The 27,910-nt window shown below is 35.8% G+C and overlaps 1 protein-coding gene across 2 annotated transcripts; it reads left to right on the top strand.

Annotated features, from left to right (window-relative positions):
* Positions 1 to 23,919: 23,919 nt before the first annotated feature.
* On the top strand, positions 23,920 to 27,650 carry LOC121753873. 2 transcript variants are annotated; one of them, XM_042149142.1, is made up of 7 exons: positions 23,920 to 24,070; positions 24,657 to 24,926; positions 25,047 to 25,102; positions 25,194 to 25,272; positions 25,360 to 25,498; positions 26,186 to 26,299; positions 27,264 to 27,650. In XM_042149142.1, exons 2-7 carry the CDS (start codon positions 24,757 to 24,759, stop codon positions 27,468 to 27,470), a joined length of 765 nt encoding a protein of 254 aa, XP_042005076.1. In that variant the 5' UTR covers positions 23,920 to 24,070; positions 24,657 to 24,756; the 3' UTR covers positions 27,471 to 27,650. The 2 variants fall into 2 exon arrangements, with proteins under 2 accessions (XP_042005076.1, XP_042005075.1); XM_042149141.1 differs by lacking the exon at positions 23,920 to 24,070 and having other exon boundaries at positions 24,077 to 24,926.
* The last annotated feature ends 260 nt before the right edge of the window (positions 27,651 to 27,910 follow it).

Consider the following 27,910-nt stretch of genomic DNA (forward strand, 5'->3'; position numbering starts at 1 on the left):
TTACGTGAATATTTTGAAAGATTCAATGGCCAATCAACATTTTTAACAGTTATACACTAATTAAATTTATTTAATTCAGACAACCATTAAAAAGGAAGTCATTAATAAAAAATGTAACGATTATACAATAATTAAAAATTGTTTAATTTAGGATACGCCCTAAAATAGGGGGCGGTTGAAATTATGAGAACAAAATTAGAGAATTTAAATGGGAATCAAATAACGAAACTGAGAATTTAAATGGGAAAATAATGATACGCCCTAAAATAGGGGGCGGTTGAAATTATGAGAACAAAAACAAAGAATTCAAAATTAGTTAATTGAAAATCACCTCAAAATGCTAGAGTGGCAATAAGATCCCGACTAATTGGCGCAAAGTATAAATGTAAAGTAATTGCAATTAAAAAAAAAGTAATTGCGATTAAAAGCTAAATAAATGTGTGACATTGTGATAACGCTTTTGTGCAAATAAAAATTATAAATATAATTGAAAAGATTGATTACATGCAAATGATGATTGCAAATAAAGTGTGGCAAATGATTACTATGAAATGATTCTTGGTAAGTGATGATGAAATGAAAATGGAATTTTCATGTGGACTCCAATTCAATATATGAACCATAAATGAAACAGTGAAAGAAAATGAGAAAAATGTTGAGATGAATTGTATTGACTTGCCGGTATCGTTTTATGAGAGGAGTGGGTATTCGGTTAATTGCCTTGATATCTATTTACATGATAAATACTGATACACAAATTATAACCACTATTCTATTTATTTTATTAAGTAATTTAGGGATCATGATTTTTCCACAAACTCAATCTCACTCACTTGCAAATAAAACAATAAAGTGTACACTATATATGAGTTAGGGATCATGATTTTTCATGATCTTTTTAAAGTTGTAATAGAGATCCAAAAGTAGTATAGTCAAAATATATCGGAGTATGTATTTGCGTTATTTAAATGTCAAATTGATTGAGTTTTATGTTTTTTTTAAATTCTTATACATTTTCTTAGTTTTAGATTTTGTACAATTATATCATTTTCCATTTCAATTAATTAATCGATAATGTGAAGTTAGTACCAAAAAAATAAATGAGACACATATTTCTTATTAACGTTGTTTCACTATTGAAGTACACGTGTTCTTGATTATATATTGTTGTGTTTGTAGTTTTTGCATTAGATATAAAAAATATTTTAGTCACTGTTTATAGGTTATATTTAATGAATGATTATTTTTATATTCTTACTTTTCATAATAATTTCATAATATAATTTTGAAGGAAATACAATGGGTCGTGCATATAATTGCTATAAAATACTGCTATGTCTTAGTGAGGAAAGTCAAATGTTTTCCCAATTGTTATGATATATGTTTAGAGTTTAGGGTTTAGGATTTAAATTTTTAAAATAAAAAGGTTTTTAAATCAAATAACATAAATGGCTATTGAAATATCAAACGTTAAATATTAGAAGTGATAGTAAATTTATTTAAAAGATTTCTTCAGTTACAATATTATTAGTATTATTATTTAAAATATCAAACGTTAAATATTGAAATATCAAATGTTAAATATTATTTAAAATGACAAGCCAAAAGCTGATATGAGCATATAAACAAATTTACAGACAAGATTCAGGTAAAAAACCTCCACTATCAGTAAGGATTATCAAGTAGGCTGACCCAATGTAAGATATCAAATACATATCTAAAACCCCCAAAATAGAATAAGTGATCAACAAAGTACAATTGAACTGGAACGGAGGGAGAATTTTATTGATATTTGACTCATTTGTTGGTCATGATGAGTATATTTTGAATAAGTGATCAACAAAGTAAACTTGAACTGAGGCAGAGGGAGAATTTTATTGATATCTGGCTCATTTGTTGGTCATGATGAGTATATTTTAAAGTTAAGGGTTTATGATTTAGGTTTCAAGGTTTGGGTTTTTAGTGTATAGGGTCACTATATTGCAATGAAATGAAGCTCGACTAGGAAGTGTCTCACCAGTGCAATCTTAAATTATTGCAACGTAAACTTGCTCCTGCAGTTATAACTCAACGGTTAATTCATATTTTCACAGAATTAAAATGCTTTTTAATTTTAAGTCTGATATTTAAATGTCAAGACAGTTTATTAAAATGTCAACACAAATATGTGTTGAAATTTTAATGTGATCGTATTGACATTTTAAAGAAAAGTTAGCATTTAAACGCACTCTTGTGGCCATGTGGGGTTAATGTGATTGGAAAAGTATAATCCGAAGTAAGAGGACGTCGAATATTCTTTTGTTTATCATTTCACAAATTTTATTTCGCATAATGAAATAAATATGAAGAAATTAAAATGACCCGTGCATCGCACGGGCGTGATACTAGTTAACTAATAAATGTAATATTGTGAAGAATAAGCATACTTCATTAGAGAGAGAAATTAATCATAAATGTAACTAGACTAATTTTAGTGGAAGGATTAAAATCTAAAAATAGTCTACTCTTATTTTGTCAGTTCCGTCCGTCCCATAAAACTAGTCTACTCCTATTTTTTTTTAAAATTACTATACATTACACTACAAATGATATATGGGTATTACTATCCACTTATATTATTGCAACTATTTTTTTGTTTTTTACCATCTTATTTTATTAATTTCATTCTATTAAAACTTGTGTCTTAAATTTTTTTTTTTAAAAAAATGATTATGAATGTATGGCAACAAAATAAGATGATTTGTTTTCCTAAAGGCAATATCAATTGTTACTTGTTCTACAACCACTCAAAAGGAATATGTGAGCTTTCCATAATTTCATTTTCCATAAGAATCCACTCAAATGGAATATTTGAGCTTTACCTCATTTGGAAATTTACCTCATTTTCCAAATCTATGCATTTACACAATATATGCTTCTGCTGGATTCGATTCAATCATATACTTCGTCATTTTTTCAAATACTCGTTTGGTCTATACAAGAGAGATACTTGTAAACTTGATGGAGTTTCGAAAATTGATCAAAATAACGGTATTAAATAAAGATGTATGCAATGATAGTAATGTACTCTGGTAGAAGGATTGCGTTTTGTGTATCCATCCCTCTGGATAGAGTCAAGGGGCATGCATATTTGAGGCATTTCATAAGGGTTAATTTCATAAATGGTCACTAAATGCACTTGTATCAAATTGGTTATTAACTTTAATTTGTTTTAATTGAGTACACTAACACCAAAAAAAGTTAAGCCAGTATCTCATAGCTAACAAAGAACTACAGTGTAGAAGACACTAAAGACAAAACACATTTTATAGACTAAAATGGAACATTCAATACATGAAGATCGACATTTAAAATGTCTTATTCACAAATTCACAAAAGTGCATATACAATACTATAAAGTTATATGGGATGGATCAATCATTATAATAATGATGATCTTAATTAGGAAAGATGATGGGATGATTCTCAATTTGTTTGGTCATAGCAAGGCCAGCTTCCAAGATTAAGGTAGGTTCAGGCATTGCTTCACTCTTTTTGTCGTATTCATTAGTCCAAGTGACTAGGTTTTCCTCTTCATTAATGGCGCTCACATCTACACAAATCTTGAATTCATTATACACTTGCATCACATCCCCTTCAATCACCTTGTACCTTATTGATTTGTTCTCATAGTTCACGGCCTCAATTATCTCTTTTGCAACACTTTTTCCTCCCCCTATTCAAATATGAAACATTTGCTTTTCAGCATAAGATTTTATGCATTGATGTTTTGTGAGTTATTGAAGAGAAAGTAAAAACTAGAATTGATGTTATTTTCATTTTAGGAAACATTTCATTTTTAATAGACAACCTAAAAAGGAAAACGTTTTGTAAGATATGAATTATATGTATGATAGTATACCAATATTGTAGTTCCAGAGAATGATGGAATCGACAGAGCCCCATTGGCTAGCCACCAAATCAACACTATGGATGATGTCGGGGCAGATATTGGAGAAATGGTTGGGAGATAAAAATAGTTGGAAAACTTCTCCTTCCCACCTTATGCTTATTTGAGACACTAGCTTCCCCATCTTCTTCACACAAACCCTAATCTCACTTCTTGCAAACAATCTATCTTTATAGAATCGGTGCACCCAAAAAGAAAAGAATATGGGAGAATGATTTATCTCAATATCAAAGAGAATCTTTTTCTAGGGCATGTGATGTGAAGATATGGATTGATATGTGGACTAATTAGGATATTTAACTTTAATTAGTTATAGTTAGATATTGATTAAATAATACAGACAAAAAGGAAACAAGTTCATTGGCTCAAAGTTGTGAATATATTTTATTTATTTAAAAGTTACATTATTCTCTCTCTTACTTTACTATTTCTCCACTTTAACTATTTATTATCAATTTTATAAAACGAGTGCAGAAAAGTAAATGCGACTCCTAAGGCAAGACGGAGGTAAGGACGACATTATGGATAACAAATACATCCATATGGTATTTTTAGCTTGATAAATACATGCAAATGCATTATTACTGTAACTGGAGTGACACATGATCAGATTATGGGACATTATAAAATCCCTCCAGTAGAATTACTTGTCACGACTACATCTCCCTACTGCTAGTGAGCGTAGCTATAACATGACTAAATAGTCTTAAAATAAAGGGGTAAACATAAGAAATAAGTCAAACTCAAACCATTAATTCCGAAGGCAAAGGTGGTACACAGTTAAAAATAAATCAGAGTATAATAACCGGGTTCATAACTCCTAGTACATAGTCCTATTGCAACGGAAGAGTCCAAGACAAAGTAGCATGTGTGAAGACACACTACTTTGGGCTACCTATTGCTACTTATTAAAAAAAAACCATTACCCAACTCCTTCGCCTCCTCGTACACGCTCAACCTGCACGTTAGAAAAGAAACATGCAGGGCTGAGTACTTAATATACTCAGTGGACATGGTGCCAAAATATAAGTTACATTCAAAATGGCAGAAGCTATGTGACAAAGGGGCTTTGGTGTTTGAATTCTAATGTGAGAGCTACTGCAATTAATTTCATATCTTTCTTGTTGTTCAAGTCCCTTTTGTTCTCGGTTTAGACGGCCTTGATTTCTATATGAAACTTGATTGTTGAGCAATTGTTTTGTTGTTCTAAGCTTATCCTAAATCTTTTATTAGTTAGCAGCCGAGAGGGGTTGTAGTTATGTGCTCTAACATGCTTGAGGTTGATTAGGGCACCTGCAATGGGGCGTCCGATGGCACGCCCGATGGCGTCCATCGTCCTCGGGCACGGACGATGCCCATATTGTGGGTGCCTGCCATCGTCCGCGCCCTACGTCACGGACGATGGCCTATCGTCAGCGCCATTGTGGGCTCGGCAGACGATGGCGCGGACGATAGGCCATCGTCAGCGACATCGGGCGCCCCATTGCGGGATCGGCGGACGATGGTCGCGGACGATGGCACGCGTTTTTATTATTACTACGAAATGGATTCAAGTCCCAAGAGTCCGATGTTTGGGGAGGCGTGTTGGCCGGGTACAGAACCCGTCGAATATCGGCCGTTCGACGCCAACACGCAGTATGATCCCGAATTCAGCACGGAATCGTACGGTTTGTCTGACATGGAGCCGTCACCAAACCGACCCGTCGCCTCCTCCCGCCGCCGCCGCCGACGCCGCCGACGCCACCCCTTCCGCCCCGCCGAAAAGAAGCGAACCCGGCACCGCACAGAGACCCTCATATTGGCGAGGTGTTGGGTGGACATATCGGAGGACCCGATATTCGCGAACAACCAGAGGCTGGTGGCAGGTGGCGTACTGGGAGCGCATCGCCGAGAGCAGCTCCGCAAGCACTGGGAGGACCAGGTGAAGAAGCAAATCAACCTGTTCTCGTCGGACTACGAGAAGTGCGCGAGGGAGCAGGGGAGCGGCGAGAGCTTGAGCGACGTGCGCACCAAAGCGTTGTTGTCGTACCAGTCCCTGTACGGCGAGTTCAAGCACGAGGCCATATGGGCGCTCTTCAAGGACAAGCAGAAGTTCCAAGGCGGGATTCTGCACACCGGGGCGACAAAGAGGACGAAGACCACCGAAGCTGGTGGTTACACGAGCAGCGAAATTCGTCCGATGGACCTCAACCGAACGTACGTGGACATTGAGAGTTCCGGCACACCGATGTCCTCCCTAAGTCCCATAGGCGTCAAGGCTGCGAAGACCAAGGGGAAGGCGGCGGCGACATCATCCTCGACCGCCGCCGTCCCATTGCCGATCCCGGTCCCGGTCCCGACCCCGAACCCGACGGCCGCCGTGTACGAGCAGTTGGCAACAGCCTCGATGGCGAAGACGTTGTTGCAGACGCACAAGGCCCTCAAGAAGTGTACAGACCCCGTCGAAGCCGAATATCTCTGGGGGTTGATCGATGAGCTGCGCCGGAAGTTGGGAATTGCGTAGATTAGCCAACTTGAATCATGTAACTTTTGTTTAATGAATGTAAACTTCGCCGGTTTTTAGTTAATCGTTGTGTTTTTTAATTTAGTTTGCATTACATATTTGAAAACATTTAAATTAATTAACAAAACAATAGTATAACATATAGGGCGCGCCATAGGGCGCTCCATTGCAGCTGGGGGTAGGAGGATAAAACTGATGACATGGCGCGTCATAGGGCGCGCCTTAGGGCGCCCCATTGCTAATGGCCTTACAACATGATGACATGAAAATTTGATTTGGAGAAGGGGTGGAGGTGAAATACCTCTTGAAGTAGTTACTGTTTTGATATCTGCCCGGGGAGTAAGGGTTGTGGCTGAAATTTCAAAGTGTGTAGGGGAAAGATTTGAGGGTGATAATGAGGGGTTTTTTTATAGGCAAAGTAATGTACTAGAGGGGCCTTAATGGGGCTGATATTTTCACTGGTTTACAAATCATAACACATCTCCCTTTTGTTGACTTCACAGCTCCTTTATCTTAAAGTAAAATGGTGGCTAGTTTGGGTACTTGGTACTTGGCCATTAAACATTTTGTTTGCTCTTGTCAGGTTGTAATTGGAGTATAAAGAGTTGTTGGTGGGTGTAAGGGCATCCATAGTGGGGCGGACGATGGCACATCCATCGTCTGCGGACGCCACGCGTTCGACCACGCATCGTCTGCGGTATCGTCCTCCCCACTGTGGGCGAGGCGGACGATACTGCGGACGATGCTGAGCGTTTTCCTTTTTTATTTTAAATTCTTCAAAAAATTTATATATATACACCACAACCTCCTTTCATTCTCAGTCTTCCATTCTCTATTTACACTATAAAATGAATATCGGTGATTACCCAAGTCCGAATAGTCCGATGTTTGGTGGTGGTGCACGGTGGCCGGGTACAGACCCTGATGAATAGGGATGTCAATCAGGCCAACCCGTTCGGGTTGTCGGGCTATTCGGGTTATGATTTTTTCGGGTTATAAAAGTTCGACCCTAACCCTAACCCTTCTGGCTAACCATTCTCAGTCTTCACATTTGAAATTGGATCACATTTAGTCCGAAATTGACAGATCCGTTAAAATGTAACAGTCAACCAAATTTAAATCCATTTTGATCGGATTAAGAGTTATAATTATGTTTTATTAATGGCTAATATCTAATTAACCTAAAACTAAAAAATTTAAAATAAAATAAAAATCAAAATTTAACAAAATTGAAGGGTCTGAGAAAGATTGATTGTTCGTTTTTTCGCATAATAATCAAATCTCCGGCTACCTCCCCATCTTCCTGCCACCACTTGGGAACCTGGAACTTATATTTTATATTTCTAAATATTGCTAATAAAACTTGATCCAATTTTTGTTGATTGAAATTGTAATGACTATACGTTATTCTATTTACTAGTACTTTGTTACTGCAAAAGCCCATTTATGCGTCATCGGCCTCGTCGCCGGCTCTGCCACACAGTCGTCCTCCATCTCCTTCTTCCCACTCACTCCCGGGGCTAATTCATCACCATCAGCCTCAGCATCGGGCGGTGGCGCAACGGAGGAGATGGGAATTTCTTGATTTTCGGGCAACGAGGAAATTAGGGGTTTGTTGCGGCGGGCGAATTTGTCCCTGCGCATGGTCTTGGGGGAGTTGTTGAGAGAGTCGCCGGAGTTCAAGTGGATGAGCTCGCGGTTGAGGGATGAGTCCCCGCGGAACCAGAAGCTGGTGTAGCAGTGGAAGCAGTCGCAGTCGAAGAGGGGCGGCGAATTGTGGCGGCGCTGCTTCTTGGAAGGGGGCTTTTTGTTGGTTGATTGGAGGGATCTGGTGAGCATGTAGGCCAGGACCTCTCGTTCTTCTAGAGAGAGAAAGGTAACTAGAGTGAGAATGATGGCGGGGCGGAGTTTGAGGAGAGGGAAGGCGGCGGCGTCTGTGTTGGAAGGGGAAGGGGAAGAAGATGAAGTGAAGGGGTGGACATTTTTGTTTTATTTTAAATTTTTTTGTTTTAGGTTAATTAGATATTAGCCACTAATAAAACATAATTATAACTCATAATCCGGTCAAAATTGATTTAAATTTAGTTGACTGTTACATTTTAACGGATTCGTCGATTTCGGACTAAATGTGATCCGATTTCAAATGTGAGGGACCGAATAATTCAAAATGTTTTGGAACAAAATAAAAAAAACACAATATGTTTAGGACCAAATTGAGACTTTAGTCTATACTAAAAGAAAGCTTTTATATACGAGTATTTATGAATCCATTAACCACATAGTGATTTTTTTCGTGATCTTATATAGTCGGTTGACATATTTGGATTTTGCATGGTTTTAGAGGGTTGTCTTGGATGATATTGATTATATTTCTATATTTTTGTATGTTTACATGTTTGTTGAGAAATGATAGAAAATGTACACCAAATATGTGGATGTGCAACAGCCTTGTTTGAGTCAATGTTTCTCGCGATTTTGAAGTCTGATAAATCTCTAATGCATATCATTCTCTCCGTCTTCGAAAGAGCTTCGCGTTGATATATTACACGCCTCAATCGGAGCTTTGTAGAGAAAGTTATGACCGTTACAAAAACTGCTCGCTGTATAGAAGCCTTCAACCCGTTGGGCCGACCCGTAACCCGAACGGGTCAGCCCGCCTAACCCGACAACGCAAATGGGTCAGCCCGAATGACCCGATTTTAAATTCGGGCTGCGAAATTACAACCCTAACCCTGTATTTTTATCCACATGGAGCCGTCTCCCACCCGCGCCCCTGCCACACCCCGCTGCGCCTCTGGCTCCGCCCCCCGCCTCGGGCTCCGCCACCAAAAAGAAAAAATGAACAGGCAAAGGGCCTAGAAGTTGCCGCTTCCGGAGAAGAATGAAGAGTTCGCCCCAGGGAGTACGAACTACAACCCGGATGAAACCATCGTCTTAGCGAGGTGTTAGAATGATATTTCAGAAGACCCGGTGTTTGCCAACAACCAAAAGCAAATAACGTACTAGGAGCGCATCGCTGAGCACTACAACGAGGCCAAGCCGCCGACCGCCTACAAGCGCCATAGGGAGCAGCTCCGCAAGCACTGGGATCAGGTGAAGAAGCATGTCAATTTGTTCTCGGCGGAGTACGAGAAGTACTTGAGGGAGCAGGGCAGCGGCGAGAGTTTGACTGATGTGCGCGATACATCGCTTGCGTCATACATTACATTGTACGGCGATTTCAAGCATTACAACGTCTGGCTCCTCTTGAAGGACAAGCAGAAGTTTCAAGGAGGGATTCTGCCCCTATCGGCTGCGGCGAAGAGGACGAAGAACGTCGCCGCCGGTGATTATACGAACAACAAAAGCGGCGCACATCCGATCGACCTCAACCAGCCGATGTGCAAGGATGAGAGTTCCGACACACCGATGTTCTCCTGGCGTCCCATTGGCAGCAAGGCTGCCAAGAACAAGGTCAAGGCAAAGGCGACATCCTCACAGGCCCCGGTCCCGACCCCGATCGCGACCCCGACACCGGCCCCGACTTTGGCTGCGAGACATGCCTACGCGGAGTTGGTGGCGGCCGCCAACCGGAGGAGGTTGTTGGACACGCACCACGCCCTCAAGCAGTGCGATGACCCGGCCGAAGCCAAATACCTCAAGTGGATGATCAATGATCTGCGCCGCAAGTTGGGAATGATGTAGAGTAGTGAACTTGTTTTTTATTTCTAACTCTTGTAACCTTTTTTTCAAGTAATGTAAGATTTGCCTGTTTTTTAATTAATCATGGTGCTTTTTTTATTATTTTGCATTGACATATTTGAAAACATAAAATTAATTAACAAAACAGTAGTGAAACCTATAAGTCGGACTTTAGGGCGTCTCACTGCAGGTGGAAGGGTAGGATGATAGAATGTTGATGTGGCGGAGCATAAGGCGCCCTATAGGGCGGACTTTTGGGCGCCCCATTGTGGATGCTCTAAGGGAGTATAGAGCTGACTTTGCTCTTTTGGCAAAGTATAGGTCCTTTGTTGAGAAAGTAGTGTTGACTATCCCCTCTATTTGACAAACTTAGGACTTGGTGTATTTAATATGTTTTGTTGTAACACTCCAGGTCTTAAAGTCAATAAACTTCGAAATCATCTTTATAATAGCAATTAAATGCTATTTAGGCAAGTCTACAACAAAATCACCATATTTCCTTCTGATAAAAGTGATTAGAACGCAACGTGTAAACCATGGTCCAACGAACATTTGAAATAATAATAAAAAAAATTATAGGTAGCTAGAGAGCGGGTATTACATTACTAGTCCAAATAAATAATGTGGCTGCGCATATAAAATAACCTCAAATTAATTTGTAGTTTGGATAGATATTTTTTTATATAATTTTTATTAAGTACAAATTCATTAGATTTCATTTTATAATATAATTTCTATTTTTATAATAAGTTTTATAAAAATTAATAGAATGAATAGTAGGATAGGATTGAAAAAAATTAATGTGTCTCTCAACTACTAGTAATTAAGTAGAACCATGTAGTATTAGAGCATTCACAATGGTGACCTGTATTCGGATCTCATCTTAGAGCTTATCTCCATTTTTTTCAGTCACGGCAGCAGGCCCATCTCAGACCCTATATCCTTGCAATAAGAGCTCATCCCAGAGCATTCACAATGATGACCTATCTTTGGATCTCATCTTAGAGCTTATCTCCATTTTTTTCAGTCACGGCAGCAGGCCCATCTCAGAGCCTATATCCCTGCAATGAGAGCTCATCCCAGAGCCTATCTCACAGTCCATCTCATTTCCAAATCATCATTATTTTTATATATTTCACTTGTAATTGTTGGTTTAAATTAAAGACAACGTAATATACGACAAAAAGAAATTCATTAAAAATAAAATAAAACATCATACATTAAAAAAAGAAAAAAAAGATAAAGATAGAAAACATACTAAAAAAACAACGGAAGTAGAAATCGTGAAATTTGGAACACTCATACACCAAGCTCGTCCTCCCCGACACGACCCATTAACCTTATGAATTTGGGGCAATCCTTCAGTTGCAGATATATTTCCCAATACTTGAACCCCCTCGCATTGCCAACGTAGAATTCGTGAAATTTAGCACATTCATACACCAGGAATTTCCAATGCTTGTGTAGATCGTCACGCTGGTGTGTCGGGGCCTCTGCGGGCTTTACTTGTTCGTATCTTTTCGTGACAAGCACCCAGAAACCGCCCTCTACAATCGGGTCTTCAGAGATCTCTGTCAAACATTGAGCAAGAGCAATCGACTCCTCTATGGAGTAGGTACTCATCGTCCGCCCAGCTTCAGACGCCTCCCCGACTGTCTCCTTCTTCTTCCCCTTCACGTCGGGCACCTTGTTGCTGAAGTTCATATCATCGTGGAGAGAAGTAATAAAATTGAAATTGAGATAAGAAAGGGATGAATGTGAATTGAAGGAGAATGAGGTATATATAACTGATTAAAAATTGAATTAAATTAAAAAAAATTGGATATCGGCTCCGTCATCGGCCTGATCCCCCGCAATGAAGGCCCATCGCAGGCCGATGCGGAGCCGATGGGGCCATCGGCTGAGGCCATTGATCGGCGCGGGGGCGGAGGCGAGGGGGAGGGAGAATTGGCCCTCCCTCCGCAATGGTGACCGGTCGGAGGTGGGGGGGGGAGATCAATCGGCCTGGGTGATCGCCCCCATTGGTGAATGCTCTTACACACCATAAAAAATCAAATTGATCATGGTGCATATATACACAATTAAACAATCTGAATTTGGATAAGTAAATCAGACAAAAGAAAATGTGATTCTGGAAAAAGAGGTGAGAAAAGAACAGAGAAAAGTTTATCAATTATTGCAACAATGGGCGAATATTTGGAATCCAAGATGCTGCAGAATATGTTGGTATAGTGTCTATATATCCTTTTCTTGGCTATTCATTACAATCTGAAGTGGTCCTTATTTTTCACTGTTATTTATTTTCATTGTTAAGTCTTAACTATGCAGATGTTGGTCCCTCACACACACACACATACTGATGATATTAATCCTCATACTATTTGGTCCTTAAATAAGTGGACCTTATAGCCTTATTCCCTTTGGGATAGCCTCAGCAATTATTTGATCACTCTGAGCAAGAGCAGATCTATTCACTTTTTTATGACAGAATAAATATAACATAGATCAATCTAGCCTTCACTTTTAACTTTTATTGATTATTAATTTGTTTGATAATTTAATCCTTATCTAATCATGCATTTTATCAATCTAATTATCGTAACTCTAGCCTCAATTCGGCATTCATACTCTATTTTATGCACTCAGAGATAGTTTTACAAACTTTTTTAGAATATTAATTAATCTTATAATCTGTTAAGCTTTGTAAAGCTAATAAAATGTAATGCTTTTTTGCAAAATTAAAAGACTATTAATTTACCTTTTTTTTCAAAAAAAAAATATCACTACATTTTTACTAGTGGGGCTATTCATTTTGAGACGCACAAGTTCTGATGAGAACTTGTGTTTTAGCATTGTTATTGTATTTATGATGGAGATAATTCCTCCAAATTTAAAGGTACTGTCCCATTATAAGAAATATTCACTTGTTTTTTTGAAAAAATATTTATATCCAACATCAATTAATAATGCACATGCAACACACATGTGTATTGCACTTTTAGTACATAGTGTGGGTGGTATTTTAGGCAACGTTGAAACATGAAATGAAAAACAATAAAACTATGGATGTCAATAGGAATGGAGGTGACCTCATTTGTGGAGTAATACTCCCTCCGTTTCGCCATAGTTGAGGCGGAACTTTTCGGCACAGAGTTTTAGAAAGAAATGTTGGGTGTGTTAAATAAATAATAAAAAAAAGTAAGAGAGAGGAAAATGTAGAGAGAATAAAGTATAAAGTGAATAAAATAGAGAGAATAAAGTAGGAGAGAGAGAAAAATTATTATATATGGAAATGACTCAACTATGAAGAAACTTCCCGAAATGGTAAAATGACTCAACTATGGCGAAACGGATGGAGTAATTAGTAGACATTATAAATATGGGATGCATTTGATTGGTTACTGTAGCAATAGTCATAAAGGAATCCATTCTACCACCCTGTTTTGGTCCTTGCTCTCATTTTTGAATTCGATACTAGTTTCTAACTAAATCTTCATGTGGAATACTATAAATTTAACATATTTTGCAAGGCGTGGGATCAAATTATAACTTTTTATAGTAATAATTAATAACTAAATATCGATTTTGTATGTTCAAAATATTAACACAAAGACATAAATTTATCAATTTTCTTACGTTGATAAACTTATGTCTTTGTGTTGATATTTAAATTTACATGTTGTATTGATATAATTATATCTTTGTGTTGATAATTTTAATACACAGAATTTAAAAAGATCTGTAATCGAATTAACCATCAAAAATTGACCAAAGCAATCTTCCTAATTCAAACGGATCAAACGAACGTTAAGTGGACGGACCACCACTCACGTCTTGGAAGTTCAAAAATCAAAACTATTATAGGTTTTATAAATTAATTAACAATTACACATTATATAAATGATACTATATGAATACAACACTTTAGTGTGGATTGCTCACACAATAATATGTAGTATGACCAAACATTCATTTTGACAAGATTAATTTGTATACTTTGTACTATTCAAATTAAAAATAAGATAATCACGCTTCCCCATAAGAATTTAAATTTTATGTTTTTTTGTTGGAAGATTCAATTTTGAGGAAGTTTCTACCCCTACTTTATGGATCTCTTCACCTTGAGAACAACTACCTTTTCTTAAGCAAAAGAGTGTCACTGAAACAACAATTACTCAGCACTAGTATAATAATTAGTTATCCTTTTCTGGAGTAACTTCGAAAATTTTCTCATACTCAAATAAATACTTAAAGAGTATAGTATTATAATGCTTCTGCTGCCAAGCCAAAAATGATTTTAAATATTAAAACTATAAAATACCTTAGTCGTCTTAATTATGTGAGCGTTAAGCACACAAGCAATGCAAGTTGTACTCCACCTAAATTAAAGCATTCTTTTAATTTGTTAAGAGCATCCGTGACGGTGGCGCCGTAACCTGCGTCCGTCCGCACCGTGCCAGCGAGCAGGTGACATGGCGGCACGCGATTGGGCAACGGCATAGCCGTTGCCTTTGAATATTTTTTTTATTTAAAATTCGTTATTTAATTATAAATAATGATAAAAAATAAAAAAAAATCATTTTCCAAATCCCAAAAATATTACCTTTTTTGCCCGTTTTTCTAAATTTTTTGGAATTTTTTTTATTTTTCCCCCAAAATCATTTATAAATACACACATTCACCATCCATTTATCACATCAAATCATCTCTCATTCATCTCTTATTCATAATTCTCATACAAACTATCAACACATTCATCACTCACTCAAAACCTCAAATGGATTTCACCCATCTCATGGCGGAAGCGGAGCGCGAAGAACAAGAATACTACGAACAACATCGTGCCGCTTACGAAGCATATGTCGCGGCTAATACCCCCGATCCTCCTCCTCAACGAACTAGATCAACTTGCCGCTACATCCATCGGGACCGGGAGGGAGCCCACGAAAGGCTCGTTGCCGACTACTTTGCCGACTAATTTTTAATTTTTAAGATTTTAATTATGTCGTTTTTATTTTATTTGTCATTTGTAATATTATTTAGGTTTTTTAATGAATTTTAGTATTATGAAAGTGTTTTTGTTTAATTGAATTTTAAATTAATTGTGCTCGTCCTTGCGGAAGAGCACAGCCATTGGCGGATCCAGGTGGGGTCGGGCGGGGTCGGCCGACCCCACCATCGGCCTCGGAGTTCCGCTGGAAAGCTCCTTTCATCAGCCTCCGACCCAACGCAGTGAGATTATGAGGAGACTAGCATAGAGAAAAGAAGTGAGGCAGTGGGAGGCGATTGTCGAGAATGAAGAGATGGAGAGGTTTGAGAAAGTGAAACGGAAATGGGTTTTGCGCAGTGGTTGAGGAGACAAGTTGAAGATGGTGAATACAAAAAGTCTTTCTGCTCATTATTGATTTCTATTCCCTGTATTATTATTTACTCCTAGCAAGCTATAATTGAATACTATAGCATATAGAATTACGTGTATTTGATTAAAATTAATACTCCTACTACTAGATTAAATATCTTGAATTATGTGTATTTGATTGTAAAATAGGCTTTGAATTTTTCTTTCTTTATTTGTATTAGTTCTTTAGAAAATATGTCTCATCTAATAATTTCATTTAAGAATAAATTTATTTTTTATATATCAATATATCATTTTATTTAACTTAAACACATACTTCAATAAATATAAAATAAAAACTTCTTAATTTCTTCTAATTTTGATTTTATAATTAAAATTTTTAATATTAATATTCATATTCATATTCAAATTATTTTTACATTTGTAAAACTTAGGATGTTACAAAAAAAATTGGGATATTGGTACCTAAGTATTTTGAAATTTCCCAAAAATTTGTTTTTTCTACAAATATTAAACTTGGCATATAATATCACAAATTTAAATAGTTGTTGAATTTTTTCCACCAACTAAAAAACCCGGCTACATTTCATTTGTTATTACATCACATAAGATATGATTACCACTTAAAAATAATAGTGGTGTGTGATTACAAAATCTCTAGATGCCAGATTGGTTATTCATCTCATTTTAATGTAGGAGTAATTAGATTTTGTCGCCGGTGAGAAAAATTCGACTACTATTTAAATTTGTGATATTATAATATGTCAAGTTCAAAGTTCGTGGGAAAAATAAATTTTTGAAATTTTTTGTAATATTAGGAGCCAATATCCCAAAAAAATTATACATGTTGTTTGCATACTATCGATACTCAGAATAATTATATAAATTAAAATATATATTTATAAAAATAATAATTTAAATAATTATTTTAAACAGTACTATTATTATTTCGTTCGACCCCACGATATTTAGTTCCTGGATCCGCCACTGAACACAGCTGTGGGTGTTGTGCTCTTGCCATAGAGCAGACAGAAAAAGTGGGGCAGGGCCCACAACCGTGCCGCTGGCAAGAGCACGATTGTGGATGCTCTTAAACCTCAAATTTCTCAACACTGAACTAGCGGCGGAGTATTACATTTCCTATGGCTCCAACACTGGAGTTTGAATAAAAACTATATTTGTCACATGTAATTGGGGCAGGTGCAAAATTAATCCTATTTTATCGGTTGTTTTTTAGAAGATAATTTTTCTATTATTTGTTTGGATAGTGAAGGCGTTTGCACAAAAATTTGCAAATTCATATTTGGTGATTTTATGGGAATAAAATAAATAGAATATAAAGTTTAAATTATAGAACATAGAGAATTTGAAATTATAATTCAGTTTCAAATCTGAATATTTTGTAACACCAAAACATTGGATTTGAATTAAAGGCTTCCATTCTAGTTAATTCCATATCTTCATGGTTTCATGGTACTAATTACTAAACGTAGCTTGTGTGATTTTTTAATGAAATAATGGTGATGGGGAATTAACCTTGTTTCTGTCGATATATGCTCGTGCATGAAAACTTAACGTAATTGAAATAATTTGATATTTGTTTTTTAATTTGCATATGTAGTTTTGGGTTTAATTAATTAAGTTTCTAATTTATAGATATATACATTCACGCTTGAAATGAATATAGGTTTGTGTTCAAAATCTTAAGAATGCGTGCTGGGCATGTGAGAGGGACAGTAGTCCCTCCTTGAGAAAGATCATTTATTAGAAACATTTAGTAATTCAATAAAACACACACGAATTTATCCTCACATTTAATGCAACCTTACGTTTCTCGTGTTTTTTTTGAAAAAAACAAACTTTGTTTTCTTTTACGATGGAAAAAAACCTTGATTTATAAAAAAATTATAGAAAAAAAAAAATTAAATAACGTCCACAAATGGAGTATAATACTATCATTGAGTCTATATATAACTATGAATGCCTTGGCTCTGTGATTCCCTCATTGTAGTTAGAATACAAACTGATGAGCACAAATCCTACAGGCGCAATCAGTGAACAATGATGAAAAAAATTCATTCATTTTATAATTATCTGTGCAACTATTACAAAAGTATATCCACATTGACCTATCTCTTAAAAAAGTGAACCCTAGTATCCATGCAAAAATGTAGGGTGCTTGTAAGTTTTATTACCATATTTTCAATTATTTTCTTTGCCTTTTAAAGCACTTGTCTGAATAAAAGATACATAGCCTAGCTAGATAGCCTCTACATTCAGTAGACGTACAGAGTTCAAGAAACTTTTACAGTGTAAATTAATCTCACCACGCTTGTGAAATATCAAATCTGTCCCCTAAAATTCAAGAATTTGATCAAAAAGTCATTATAGCCTCGTTAGTGAATATTGCAGCTTCTTAACACTGCAATTTCTGATCAATTTGGTCAATGCCCCATTTTTCCTTGCCAAGTAAAATTCCAGCTAGCAAACAATATAATTTATAAAAATAATTGGGTAGATGCATAACAGTAACTACAGCAATTAATACAACAACACAGAAGGTACATACATCAATTAAAAAAAAATCCTAAAGTAAGAGACTTGATGCTGCAAATATCATTTCATCTCCTACTCTAATATGAGATGAAAAGCTATTAGCAATCAAGAATCAATTTTTTTTCTGACCAAGAACAGTTCATGCTAGTGCTACCATAAATTCTAATTAAATTAAAAAAAACAAGGAGGGCTAATAGTGGAATAAACTTACACAAACTTTTCTCTAGCAGAAATCCAAAAGTGGACATTAGAAATTTAGAATTGATAGAAGCAAAGGCTCATGCAATTTTGTCAGCTAGTTATGAAGTGGGTTTGGGCCGGTGTGCACCAATCTCTTCTCCTCTTCACTAAAACCCGGTTCGGGCGGACCGGCAGGGCGCTGCGGCGTGGCGAAAAACCGGGTTTTTCGGGGCGGAGACGAGGCGGCGGAGGCGTGGGTCGTGTCGGCGTATGATAAGGAAGAAACTTGAGAAAGAATCAAGAGGAAACCGAGGGAGAGAAGAGCAATTTTTGAAGTGGGATGGGGTCTTGTGTCTCCTCTAGTAGGAAGTGTCATTTTTAGAGATGGAATATGATGGAGAATGTGGGTTATATTAGAGCTGGAGAGAATGAAATAGGTGTGGTGTGGGTGAGAAGAGATCATTTATACTGACAGTCTAGCTACTAGTGTAGTGGTAGTACAATATGTATGATGACATACACTACTCTCCTTGGGATGGAGGGAGGGAGGGAGTAGATATTTTGTTGTTAAGTAGACTGAATAATGTAATAAAGCATGAATAAAGTACATATAAAAGTGTTTTTATTTATAGTAATTAATCAAGATCTTGATTGAGACAAATAAAAAAAAAGGGAAAGTATGTTATTTTAAGAGTGGAGGAATGGAGTATACATCTAATAAGATCATTTGGAAAATTCTAGTCTACCCACGTGATATTGACCCTTGATTCATGGAACCTTGTACGTATCCTTTCCCCTCTTCTCAGTCTACCAAAATTTGGACCTGTTTTAGTACTTGCAAATATGTAAATAAAGTATGGGTTTTCAATTCCATATGTTTAATTAGTAGTGTGGTGATTTGAGGGAATGGGGGTTGCGTATTAATAGCCGGATTCAATAAAATATTAAGAAAGTTGAAAAGGAGAGCATTGTGAAATGTGATTTTCTAGTACCAATTTTGTTTGCCCCTCTCCAAGAAATCTTCCTCTTTTTTCTTTGTAACGCAGCTAGGGTTCATGGCTAGTTAGGGTAATTCGTTTTATGAGGTGTGTGTTTTAAAAAATATATTATGGGCTAATTGTACTACTTATAAATCGGACTTATCTCTAAATAAGGAATTGTGTGTCTATGCATTTCAATAAAAGTGATCTTTTTTGTCGTTTGATTGATTAGTGTAGTGGTTTGACTTTGGATGATGCTGTCAGATTCAGTCTTTGTAATTCTATACGTGACATTTGATTTGTTTGAAATGCATTATTTGTCAAATTTTGGACAAAGATACTTTTTTATTCTTATTTTTGTACTCTTTTCTTCTAGTAGACTTTTAACAAAATTCACTTTAGAATGCTGTGTGCATTTGCCTCAATCTTCTAAATTCTAATCTAAAAAATTCACTAAATCTATCGAATTTTGTATAACTAAAAATTAATTTATTTAAGAAAAAATTAGTTTATTTATACATTTAATTAAAATATATGGGTGCATATATAGTACATGGAACTTGCATAATATTATGGTCATATATTAATGATTTGTGTATAAATTTTGTACTTTTTTGGAACCATAAAATGTAATTAATGCATACTTTAATTCAAATTTAAAAAGCAATAGAGAGACAATTCAAAGATAATTTTTTTTTTGAAATGAGGTTGAAGGCTAATCAAGTCTTTTTAACTTGTCCACTAACTATATTTATTATTTTAATATGTATTAATACATCAAATTATTAATACAACTTTATTTGGTTGTACAAAATTTAGTTATTTATCATCACTCTAAAAGATAAGAGCATCCACAGTGGGGCGCCCTAAAGCCCGCCCTATGCACCGTCACGTCAACATTTTATCCTCCTGCCCTTCCACCTGCAGTGGGGCGCCCTAAGCATTTTCTTCTATTTAAATACTTAAATAACTACAAAAACTGGGAAAAATCGAGAAATGTTCGTATGAAAAATAGAATGACAATCGAGGTTTAAATAGACAAATTTCAAATTAAAAAAAAAACAAAAACGCGTTGCATCGTCCGCGGCGCCCACAGTGGGCGGACGATGGCGCGGACGATGCCCTATTGTCCGCGGACTAAGCGTAGGGCGCGGACGACGCATCGTCCGTCGTCCGCGGAGCCACAGTGGCGGACGATAGCGCGTCCGATGCATCGGGCGCGCTATCGTCCGCCCCACTGTGGAATGGCCTAAGCATTACAATATTCTTTCACTTAGTTCAATAGTAATAGAATTACTTTTTTATTTTGGGCATTTCATAGTAGTAGAGTCATTTTTTTTAGTTCTCCCTCTTACTTTTTTTTCTCTCTTACTGTATTATCTCAACTTTTTTATTTCTCCTACTTTATTATCTTTTCAGTTAATACATTACACACAATTTTCTTATCTACGTGCGAGAAAGAAATGTCTCGACTGAAATAGAGAGTATTATTTTTGTATATTCAATTCCGTTTTTAATAATTTTTTCTTGTTCTTGTAGTATCACATTAAATTGATTTTTGAATACACAACATATACTAAAAATAATTAAAAAATACCATTTGACTGGTATTAATTAGGCAACGAAACTCGGCTCTTAGGATTTTGTGGGCATGCACATGGTGGAAAAGTACGATGTTGTGAAGTTCTTATGAATGTAAACGAGAATCATATAATAAAATCGAGAAAATCAATCTATTCAACATTATTATTAGTAGTATTATTATTTTATCATCATCATCATCATGAAACTTGGGATTAAGAGTGAACTAGTAAAACAAGGGAACATTGTGTTAGGTTCCTAATATCCTATATACGTAGGTCTGTTTGTTTGTTAGGAAAGTAAAATTGTTGAGACCTTATAGTTGCACCGCCACTCTTCCGCTTTGCCTCGCCAGTTCCTAGGCCTTGCTTTGCTGCTGCTGCACCTGCCGGCACTACTTGGTTTGATTCAAGTATTGATTTGTTTCTGAGTCAACGTTCTTTTATTGTTTCTTACTTTTTTTTTTGGTATTCATTGAACTTGGAGAGTGAACTGCACCAAAAGGCCCTAACTTTTCGCTGTGTAACAGCAGAAGCCTCTAACTTTTAAAAATCTCACCAGAGGGATCTAACAAAATATGTAATCACAAAACGTGTATATTTTGCCATTTTTCGGACGAAAATGCTCAAATAGGTTGAAGGGCAGTTTAGACCTTTTACGTACTACACTTGCTCCCTATGCCTGCACATAGTCTGCATGTGCAGGGGCTGTCTTGTCAAACAGTATAGTCTTCATAATTCCATTCTCCTAATTGATGTAGCCGTTTGGTATAAATGCAAACGTACTGTGGCTTTTACATTGGAGGAAGTTAGGTAATGGTGTAGTACTCCATATAGAATTAATTGGCTCTGAATTTGGATTATGTTAAATAAACTCTGTGCGGTCCTTTCTCATCGAGAAAATAACATGGGCTTGTTATCAATTTATTTTGCAAATACTTATTCCAATTTAAACAACGGACATAACCAATTTAAACAACGGGCATAACCAAGATAAATACTTATTCCAATTTCTAAAAAATAAAGAATTTGGAAGACGTGTGCTGTAAGTTCTAATATGAAATTTATAATATGGGACATATATGAAAAAAAGTGTGAGTGAAGTATTACTCTGGAAAATGGTTAATTGGTAATAGAAAGAAAATTATCAAAAATAAAAATACATAATTACAAAAATAAAATAAAATAAAATATAAAAGTGAACTACTTTTATTGGAGCAAACAAATGTGCCCAGCAGAAGAATGGGATTTTAGTCACGTATGAAGATGAAAGTCCGATGGGATGTTGTGCCACAGTATCCCTTTTAATTTTTATAAAAATTGATTTGGATTCATAATATTTATATTTTTAATGCTGCAATTCCCATGTTAAAATAGTAAGTATATATTCAAAAAGTTATTTGTGTTTTTAAAAGCTACTAGTGCTACATTAAAGTGGAAAACGTACCATTTAATAAAAAAATGTAAATAAGGATAAATGCTTATTTTATTTTTATTACTATGATTTATTTAAATTTCATTAGTCAACTTTATTATACGGTACCATATTAATAGATGATCTTATCCTAACAATTTGTCAACAACAATGCCATATAACATTAAAAAGGGAATTGAATAATCAATGGTTTCGAAAATACTTGAACTGAGTCAACTAAATATGAAATGAAAACAAAAAATTGCGGGTGAAATGAAACTAAACTTCGGCTTAATAAATTACAATGCAGGTCCGAGCGTGGGAAAATAATAGGGGACAAGAACCATGCTTTGCTGTCACATCAATTACTTTCGCAGGTCCCATCAACAGTGCATGCAGCAGTGGCGGCCATACAAAAGGGCGGTTTTGCCCTTCCAAGCCCTGAGGTTGTTATGGTCCGAAAAAACACGATTTGTGATTACATATTTTGTTAGATCCCTCTGTTGGGATTTTTAAAAGTTAGGGGCATCTGCTGTTACACAGCGAAAAGTTAGGGCCTTTTGATGCAGTTCACTCGAACTTGGAAATGGTATTTATAGAGTTTTGAAACTATTGTCTCTCCATTGCATTGGGCAGACCTCTTGACTACTAGTTTTTCTTTTGTTTTTTTATCAAAAATAATTAATTAATAAATAAATAAATTTCTACCAATAAATAGTTTTTCCGTCTAAATGATATTCATGTCATTTTCAAGACAATTATCCCTTTACATAGTTATAAAAACTCTCCCTTTATATAGTTATAGATTATAGATTATAGATTATGGATTATAGGCTATAGACGAGGACTCACATGAATTAAATCAGCTCAGTTGCACTTCAGAAACAAAAAAATCCCTCACTTCTAAACACAAAAAAGACTTTCACTTAAAAAAAAAAGTAGATAACACGATTTGGTTCCAAGGGTAATTCATACTCAATTCATCTTCTTCCCCTCGTTGCATTCGAAGTCTTAATGCATGTCATTTCTAAACCTACATCAATCTGAAAAAACCAAAAAAAAATTATATTATAGAAAACATAAGAAATATTCTTAGATATAAACATATGATTATACTCCCTCCGTCCCATTAAATATGCAGTATTTGGAAATCGACACGGGTTTTTATGTAGTGATATTTTGTGAGTTAATGTAAAGAGAGTAAAGTAAGAGAGATGAAAAAGTAGAAATGAAGATATTTTCATTTTAGGAACGTTTCATTTTTAATTAGACATATATTAATTAAAATTTACGTAGTCATATTACGTAAAAAATTATGTTAGCTTTCAAATAATGAATTACACATTTGCGATTTTCTGTAAATATGATTTGGAAAATCTGAAATTTCTGCTCAGTACCACAACGGATCTATCATAGATCTTCAGGATTAATAAAAATTGGAAACACTTTAAAACCTTTAATTCAAAATACACATAAAAACCTACATTTTCAACAAAATTGTACTGCTCCGATGAGTACAACTTCGCTGCATCTTGCAGTTGGCCGCTGATAAAACGAAAATTTGTAGCTTCCGTCAAATCGTATTCATATCCATTTTGTACAAGTATTAACATAAACAATTCTATCACTGTTTGGACCCATTTTTGGATTCATCCAAATAAATAAGTACATATCCAGATTTTTGACTAATGTTGAATTTGCAACAGAGCATTTGGAAGCAAGGAAGGGAATATGCTGTCATGCAAATAATTGATTCTCTATGTCCAAATCGATGGACCATAGTTGTCCCTAAATTAGAAAAGGGCCTTTCATATTTATCAATAAATCCCTATTTTCTGCCATTGTTCCACCAAACCTCGATTCATGCGGTATTTTTTTTCTTTGTTGATTACTTGGCGTCTCGCTTACAATTTTCTGTAAAATGTGTTTGTTATTTCTGGGATTGGAAAGCTTAATTATCATTATTTTAGATGATTTATGTCTATTTTTGTTAGCTGGATTACTGCAATTATATTAATTCTGGATACATTGTGTTGAATTGAATCACAAACTTTTCTATTTTTACAGTTTTTTTCTTCGCCTTTTTTTGGGGGAAATTTGTTGCTCTGATCTGCTGAGTTGAATCTGAATAAGGATAGCTGAAATCTGTTTGCATAATTGAACTTTTGTCAGCTGCAGTGATGTTTTTTTTTAATCTTGTTTATTAGGAAACTCACTGAAAGATTAGTTTTTTATTTGGATTGTAAATCATAATATGTGTTAACCGGAGCTAAAGGAGAGAGAATTAGTATATCCTTTTTTTAGGTTATTAATTAACATGCTGTTTTACTATGCAAATTGAAGTCTCAGTTGGTTGTTCTTCATGGATGAATCCTTCCCTTTCAATCTTTTGGTTTGTTTTGGAAGAGTTTTGATATTTTGACTAAAGTTTGATTATGCTTGAATGGATTGTAGTGGAAAGCATAGGTGAATCCCCCCTTCTCCATACTGAGGCTTATATGTCACCTTTGGCAATCAGCGAATTCTCGACTGATTGCCAAATTTGCCATATAAAATGAGTCCCGAGGGTTCATTGAAGCCCAGTAAGGCCTTGAATGGAGTGCGCGGGGTTCACTTATTGCCTCACTCGCCATTTACAGTTCAGGAGATAAAGCAACATAGAGAATTGAATCGGTCAGTTTGTGGAACTTCCAGCCTTAGCCGCAGCCAACTGCCAGTACCTCTGTGAGTCTGTATTCAAATTTCACGTTCATTGTTGGTCTTGTTTCTTTTGCACCAGTTTATATGCAAACTTAGTAGTAAATAAGTTATTCTGTTGCTAACCTTAGGTACATTGTTTATCAGGAAACTTTGGCAGGAAAGACCAGCTTTCCTAAGGCCGATCCATTGCTGTACTAATGGTACTTTAATCTAATTGAAGTTCTGCCAACTTATCCTCATTTTCCTTTTGGCCTTCAGTTTATGAACTATTAAGTGTTTTGCTCCTTTTAGGAGATAGAAGCCTTGCTGAAAGAGTTGTCAATGTGCTTACTTCACTTCCGTTTATTGCCCTCGGGATTCAGGCACCTAGGTGATTATGTCATGTTATCACAGAAAAATTAGCAGAAAGGTAAACAAAATTATGAGATTTGTTAAACACTTTTTTCGGCTGGTGCAGGAGAAATCTTAATTGTAAAATTTACGCGAATTCCCTGATTGGGGTAGGAGTTGCATCAAGTTTGTATCATGCTTCAAGAGGGACATGGAGGAAGTATCTCAGATGGGCTGACTACACGATGATTGCCACATCAACGTTGGTGAGTTACGATCAATCCTTAAAAAGAAAAAGAATCCAATGCTGCCCTGTTTATGTCTTGTTTCTACAAAATAAGAAATTATGTTGCTGAGTGTAAAAATGCCAGAAGCTAAATGAATATTTTTAAGTTGTTACAAAGTTCTGTTTGGTTAACACGTTTTAAGTGTAGCAAGCTGTTTCATATTCAACTGTGGCACGCTATGTCAACTATAATTTTGTATACAAGAAATTAAGTTGATACCAAATGTTGACAAGTTCATAATATAAACCACTACTTATTTGTGCTGTCCCTGCCACAGAACACATTCCCGTGACCTATAGTTTGATAATAAGCAAGGTGTGTCGTTTTGATGAAATTAATAGGGTAGCTTGGTGTTTTGTGCTGTCTCGCTTCTGAACTGTTACAATAAGCCAGGAAAAAGTTTACTGAGTGCCCATACTCAGCTTTATATTCTTTCAGAAGAAGAAATAATGAACATGATTGTCTAGATAAGAAAGCCAGTCAAGAACCCATAATTTAAGATACTAGTATAAACGAGCCTGGAATAATAACTAAAATAAGTTTAATTTAGGAACATCCTTATCCTTTCAAAGAAAAATTTGTGAATGTATTGTCATAAATTCTTTTAACATTGTACTCTGTCTGACTGTTTTCTTAGCTCAACTTAAAGCACATACTTCATTTCAGTGTTTAACAAGAGCACTTAGGAGTGACAACTCAATGTTGTTGATGGCCACATCTGCTCTGGTTCTACCAATACAGCCTCTGATGGTGACAACAGTTCACACAGGATTAATGGAGGTAGCCTGCATCCTTATGTACAGTTATTTAGTCAATGGAGATTGCAGATGTTTCCGTATCATAGTATTATCTGCACTTGTGACCTATTCTAGAGCTGCTTATAAATTTAAGGGGAAACAAAAATGTCTCCGTTACAGAGGCAAAAGAACACCTCATAATTATTGTAACAACTAAATTATAAAGAAAATTTGACACGCACCTTTTGTATGTTGCTCAGATTTCGGCTATTAAATTATTTAAACCCACTAATTACTTGCTGTCATAGTAAAAATTGGCCCAGACCTACTACATAAACGTTGATGATTAGAGGGTGACTTCAAAAGTTGTATGATCTCTCCCTCTCTGTGAGATTAGTGTGGGATGGTGATATATATTGCCTACATTTTGGTTAGCCCGGTGGCAATGTCTTGAGTTTGGAGGAGTTTCTTTTTTGTGCTAGAGGTAAAGAGAGATAAGAGCAGCATCGCTTAATGACACCATGATATTCTTTACAAATGTAGAAGCATATGTTATACTCTTTTTTTAGGCTTAATATTCCATTATCTCTCTCTCTATATATATATATATATATTTGTTACTTCTTTTAAATATTAGACTCATCAACCAATCTTATGTGCACGTTGGAACTTAGAAGCTTGCAAATTCAGGGTCATAACCTTGAGGATCATTTTTAATCACCTGAAAATATTATAGAAGATATAACTGTTAAGGATCATTTCTTTTCATGGTTTGACCAACATATGCAACAGCCAACCTTTCTTTCATCATAAAATTATCATATTTCCCAACTCATCGTGAATTACACGTACTAATGAGAGAATGTTAATGACCATTTCTTTTCATGGTTCGCTAATCATTTGTACATGTTAGCTGTTATAATAGTTGTTTCTCTCCGTTCCCTAGAGAAGTTTGGGTTCCAATATCATGGCCTTTAACAGGTATGACATCTGCTTTATTGATTTAGGTTTCCTTTGCGAAGCGAGCTATTGAAGATCCAGACCTCAGGGTGGCGCATAATGTGCATAAGGTGTCGTCAGCAATAGGTGGCGCACTTTTCATTTGTGAAGACTATTTTCCCGAGACCCCATATCTACACGCTGCTTGGCATCTTGCTGCTGCCGTTGGAGTTGGCACTTGCAACAAACTCTTGGAGCAAGCATGCGCCTCCTAATTTGCCGAAAAATCATTTTGTACATGCATCTTGGAAGCCTTAGAATTTTTCTATAATAGAAGAACACTTTGACTGAACCACCAAGGATAACTGCAGTTGAGACCTTGCTGCCTTTAGAGGAAGTGAGGAATTTTTGAAGGTGAAAATTAAATGAAAATCAATATTCTTTATTCCATGAAATTGTTGTTATGGGCTATACAGTTGATGTTTATTGAGCTGTAATTATAAAATCTTTCACATTATATGATATATCTATATAGGGTTGTATTATATACCAAACTAGTTTAAAACACTAAACGCCAAACACATCATTATATAATGACGCGGAGTTCATTACAACTTTATTTGTAGTTCATTATAGGGAATTCTGAGATTTAAAAACAATGACATCATCATGCATAGTTTAGAAATCTGAAGTTCATTATACGTTTGTTATTAGT

This window comes from Salvia splendens, chromosome 11, assembly GCF_004379255.2.
Source record: "Salvia splendens isolate huo1 chromosome 11, SspV2, whole genome shotgun sequence".
Classification (NCBI taxonomy): Eukaryota; Viridiplantae; Streptophyta; class Magnoliopsida; order Lamiales; family Lamiaceae; genus Salvia; species Salvia splendens.

Coding starts and splice junctions, on each gene's coding strand:
- LOC121753873 (XM_042149142.1), top strand. CDS start 24,757: ATGAGTCCCGAGGGTTCATTGAAGCCCAGTAAGGCCTTGAATGGAGTG. Junction 25,273..25,359: donor CTCGGGATTCAGGCACCTAG/GTGATTATGTCA, acceptor CGGCTGGTGCAG/GAGAAATCTTAATTGTAAAA. Junction 26,300..27,263: donor TTCACACAGGATTAATGGAG/GTAGCCTGCATC, acceptor TTATTGATTTAG/GTTTCCTTTGCGAAGCGAGC.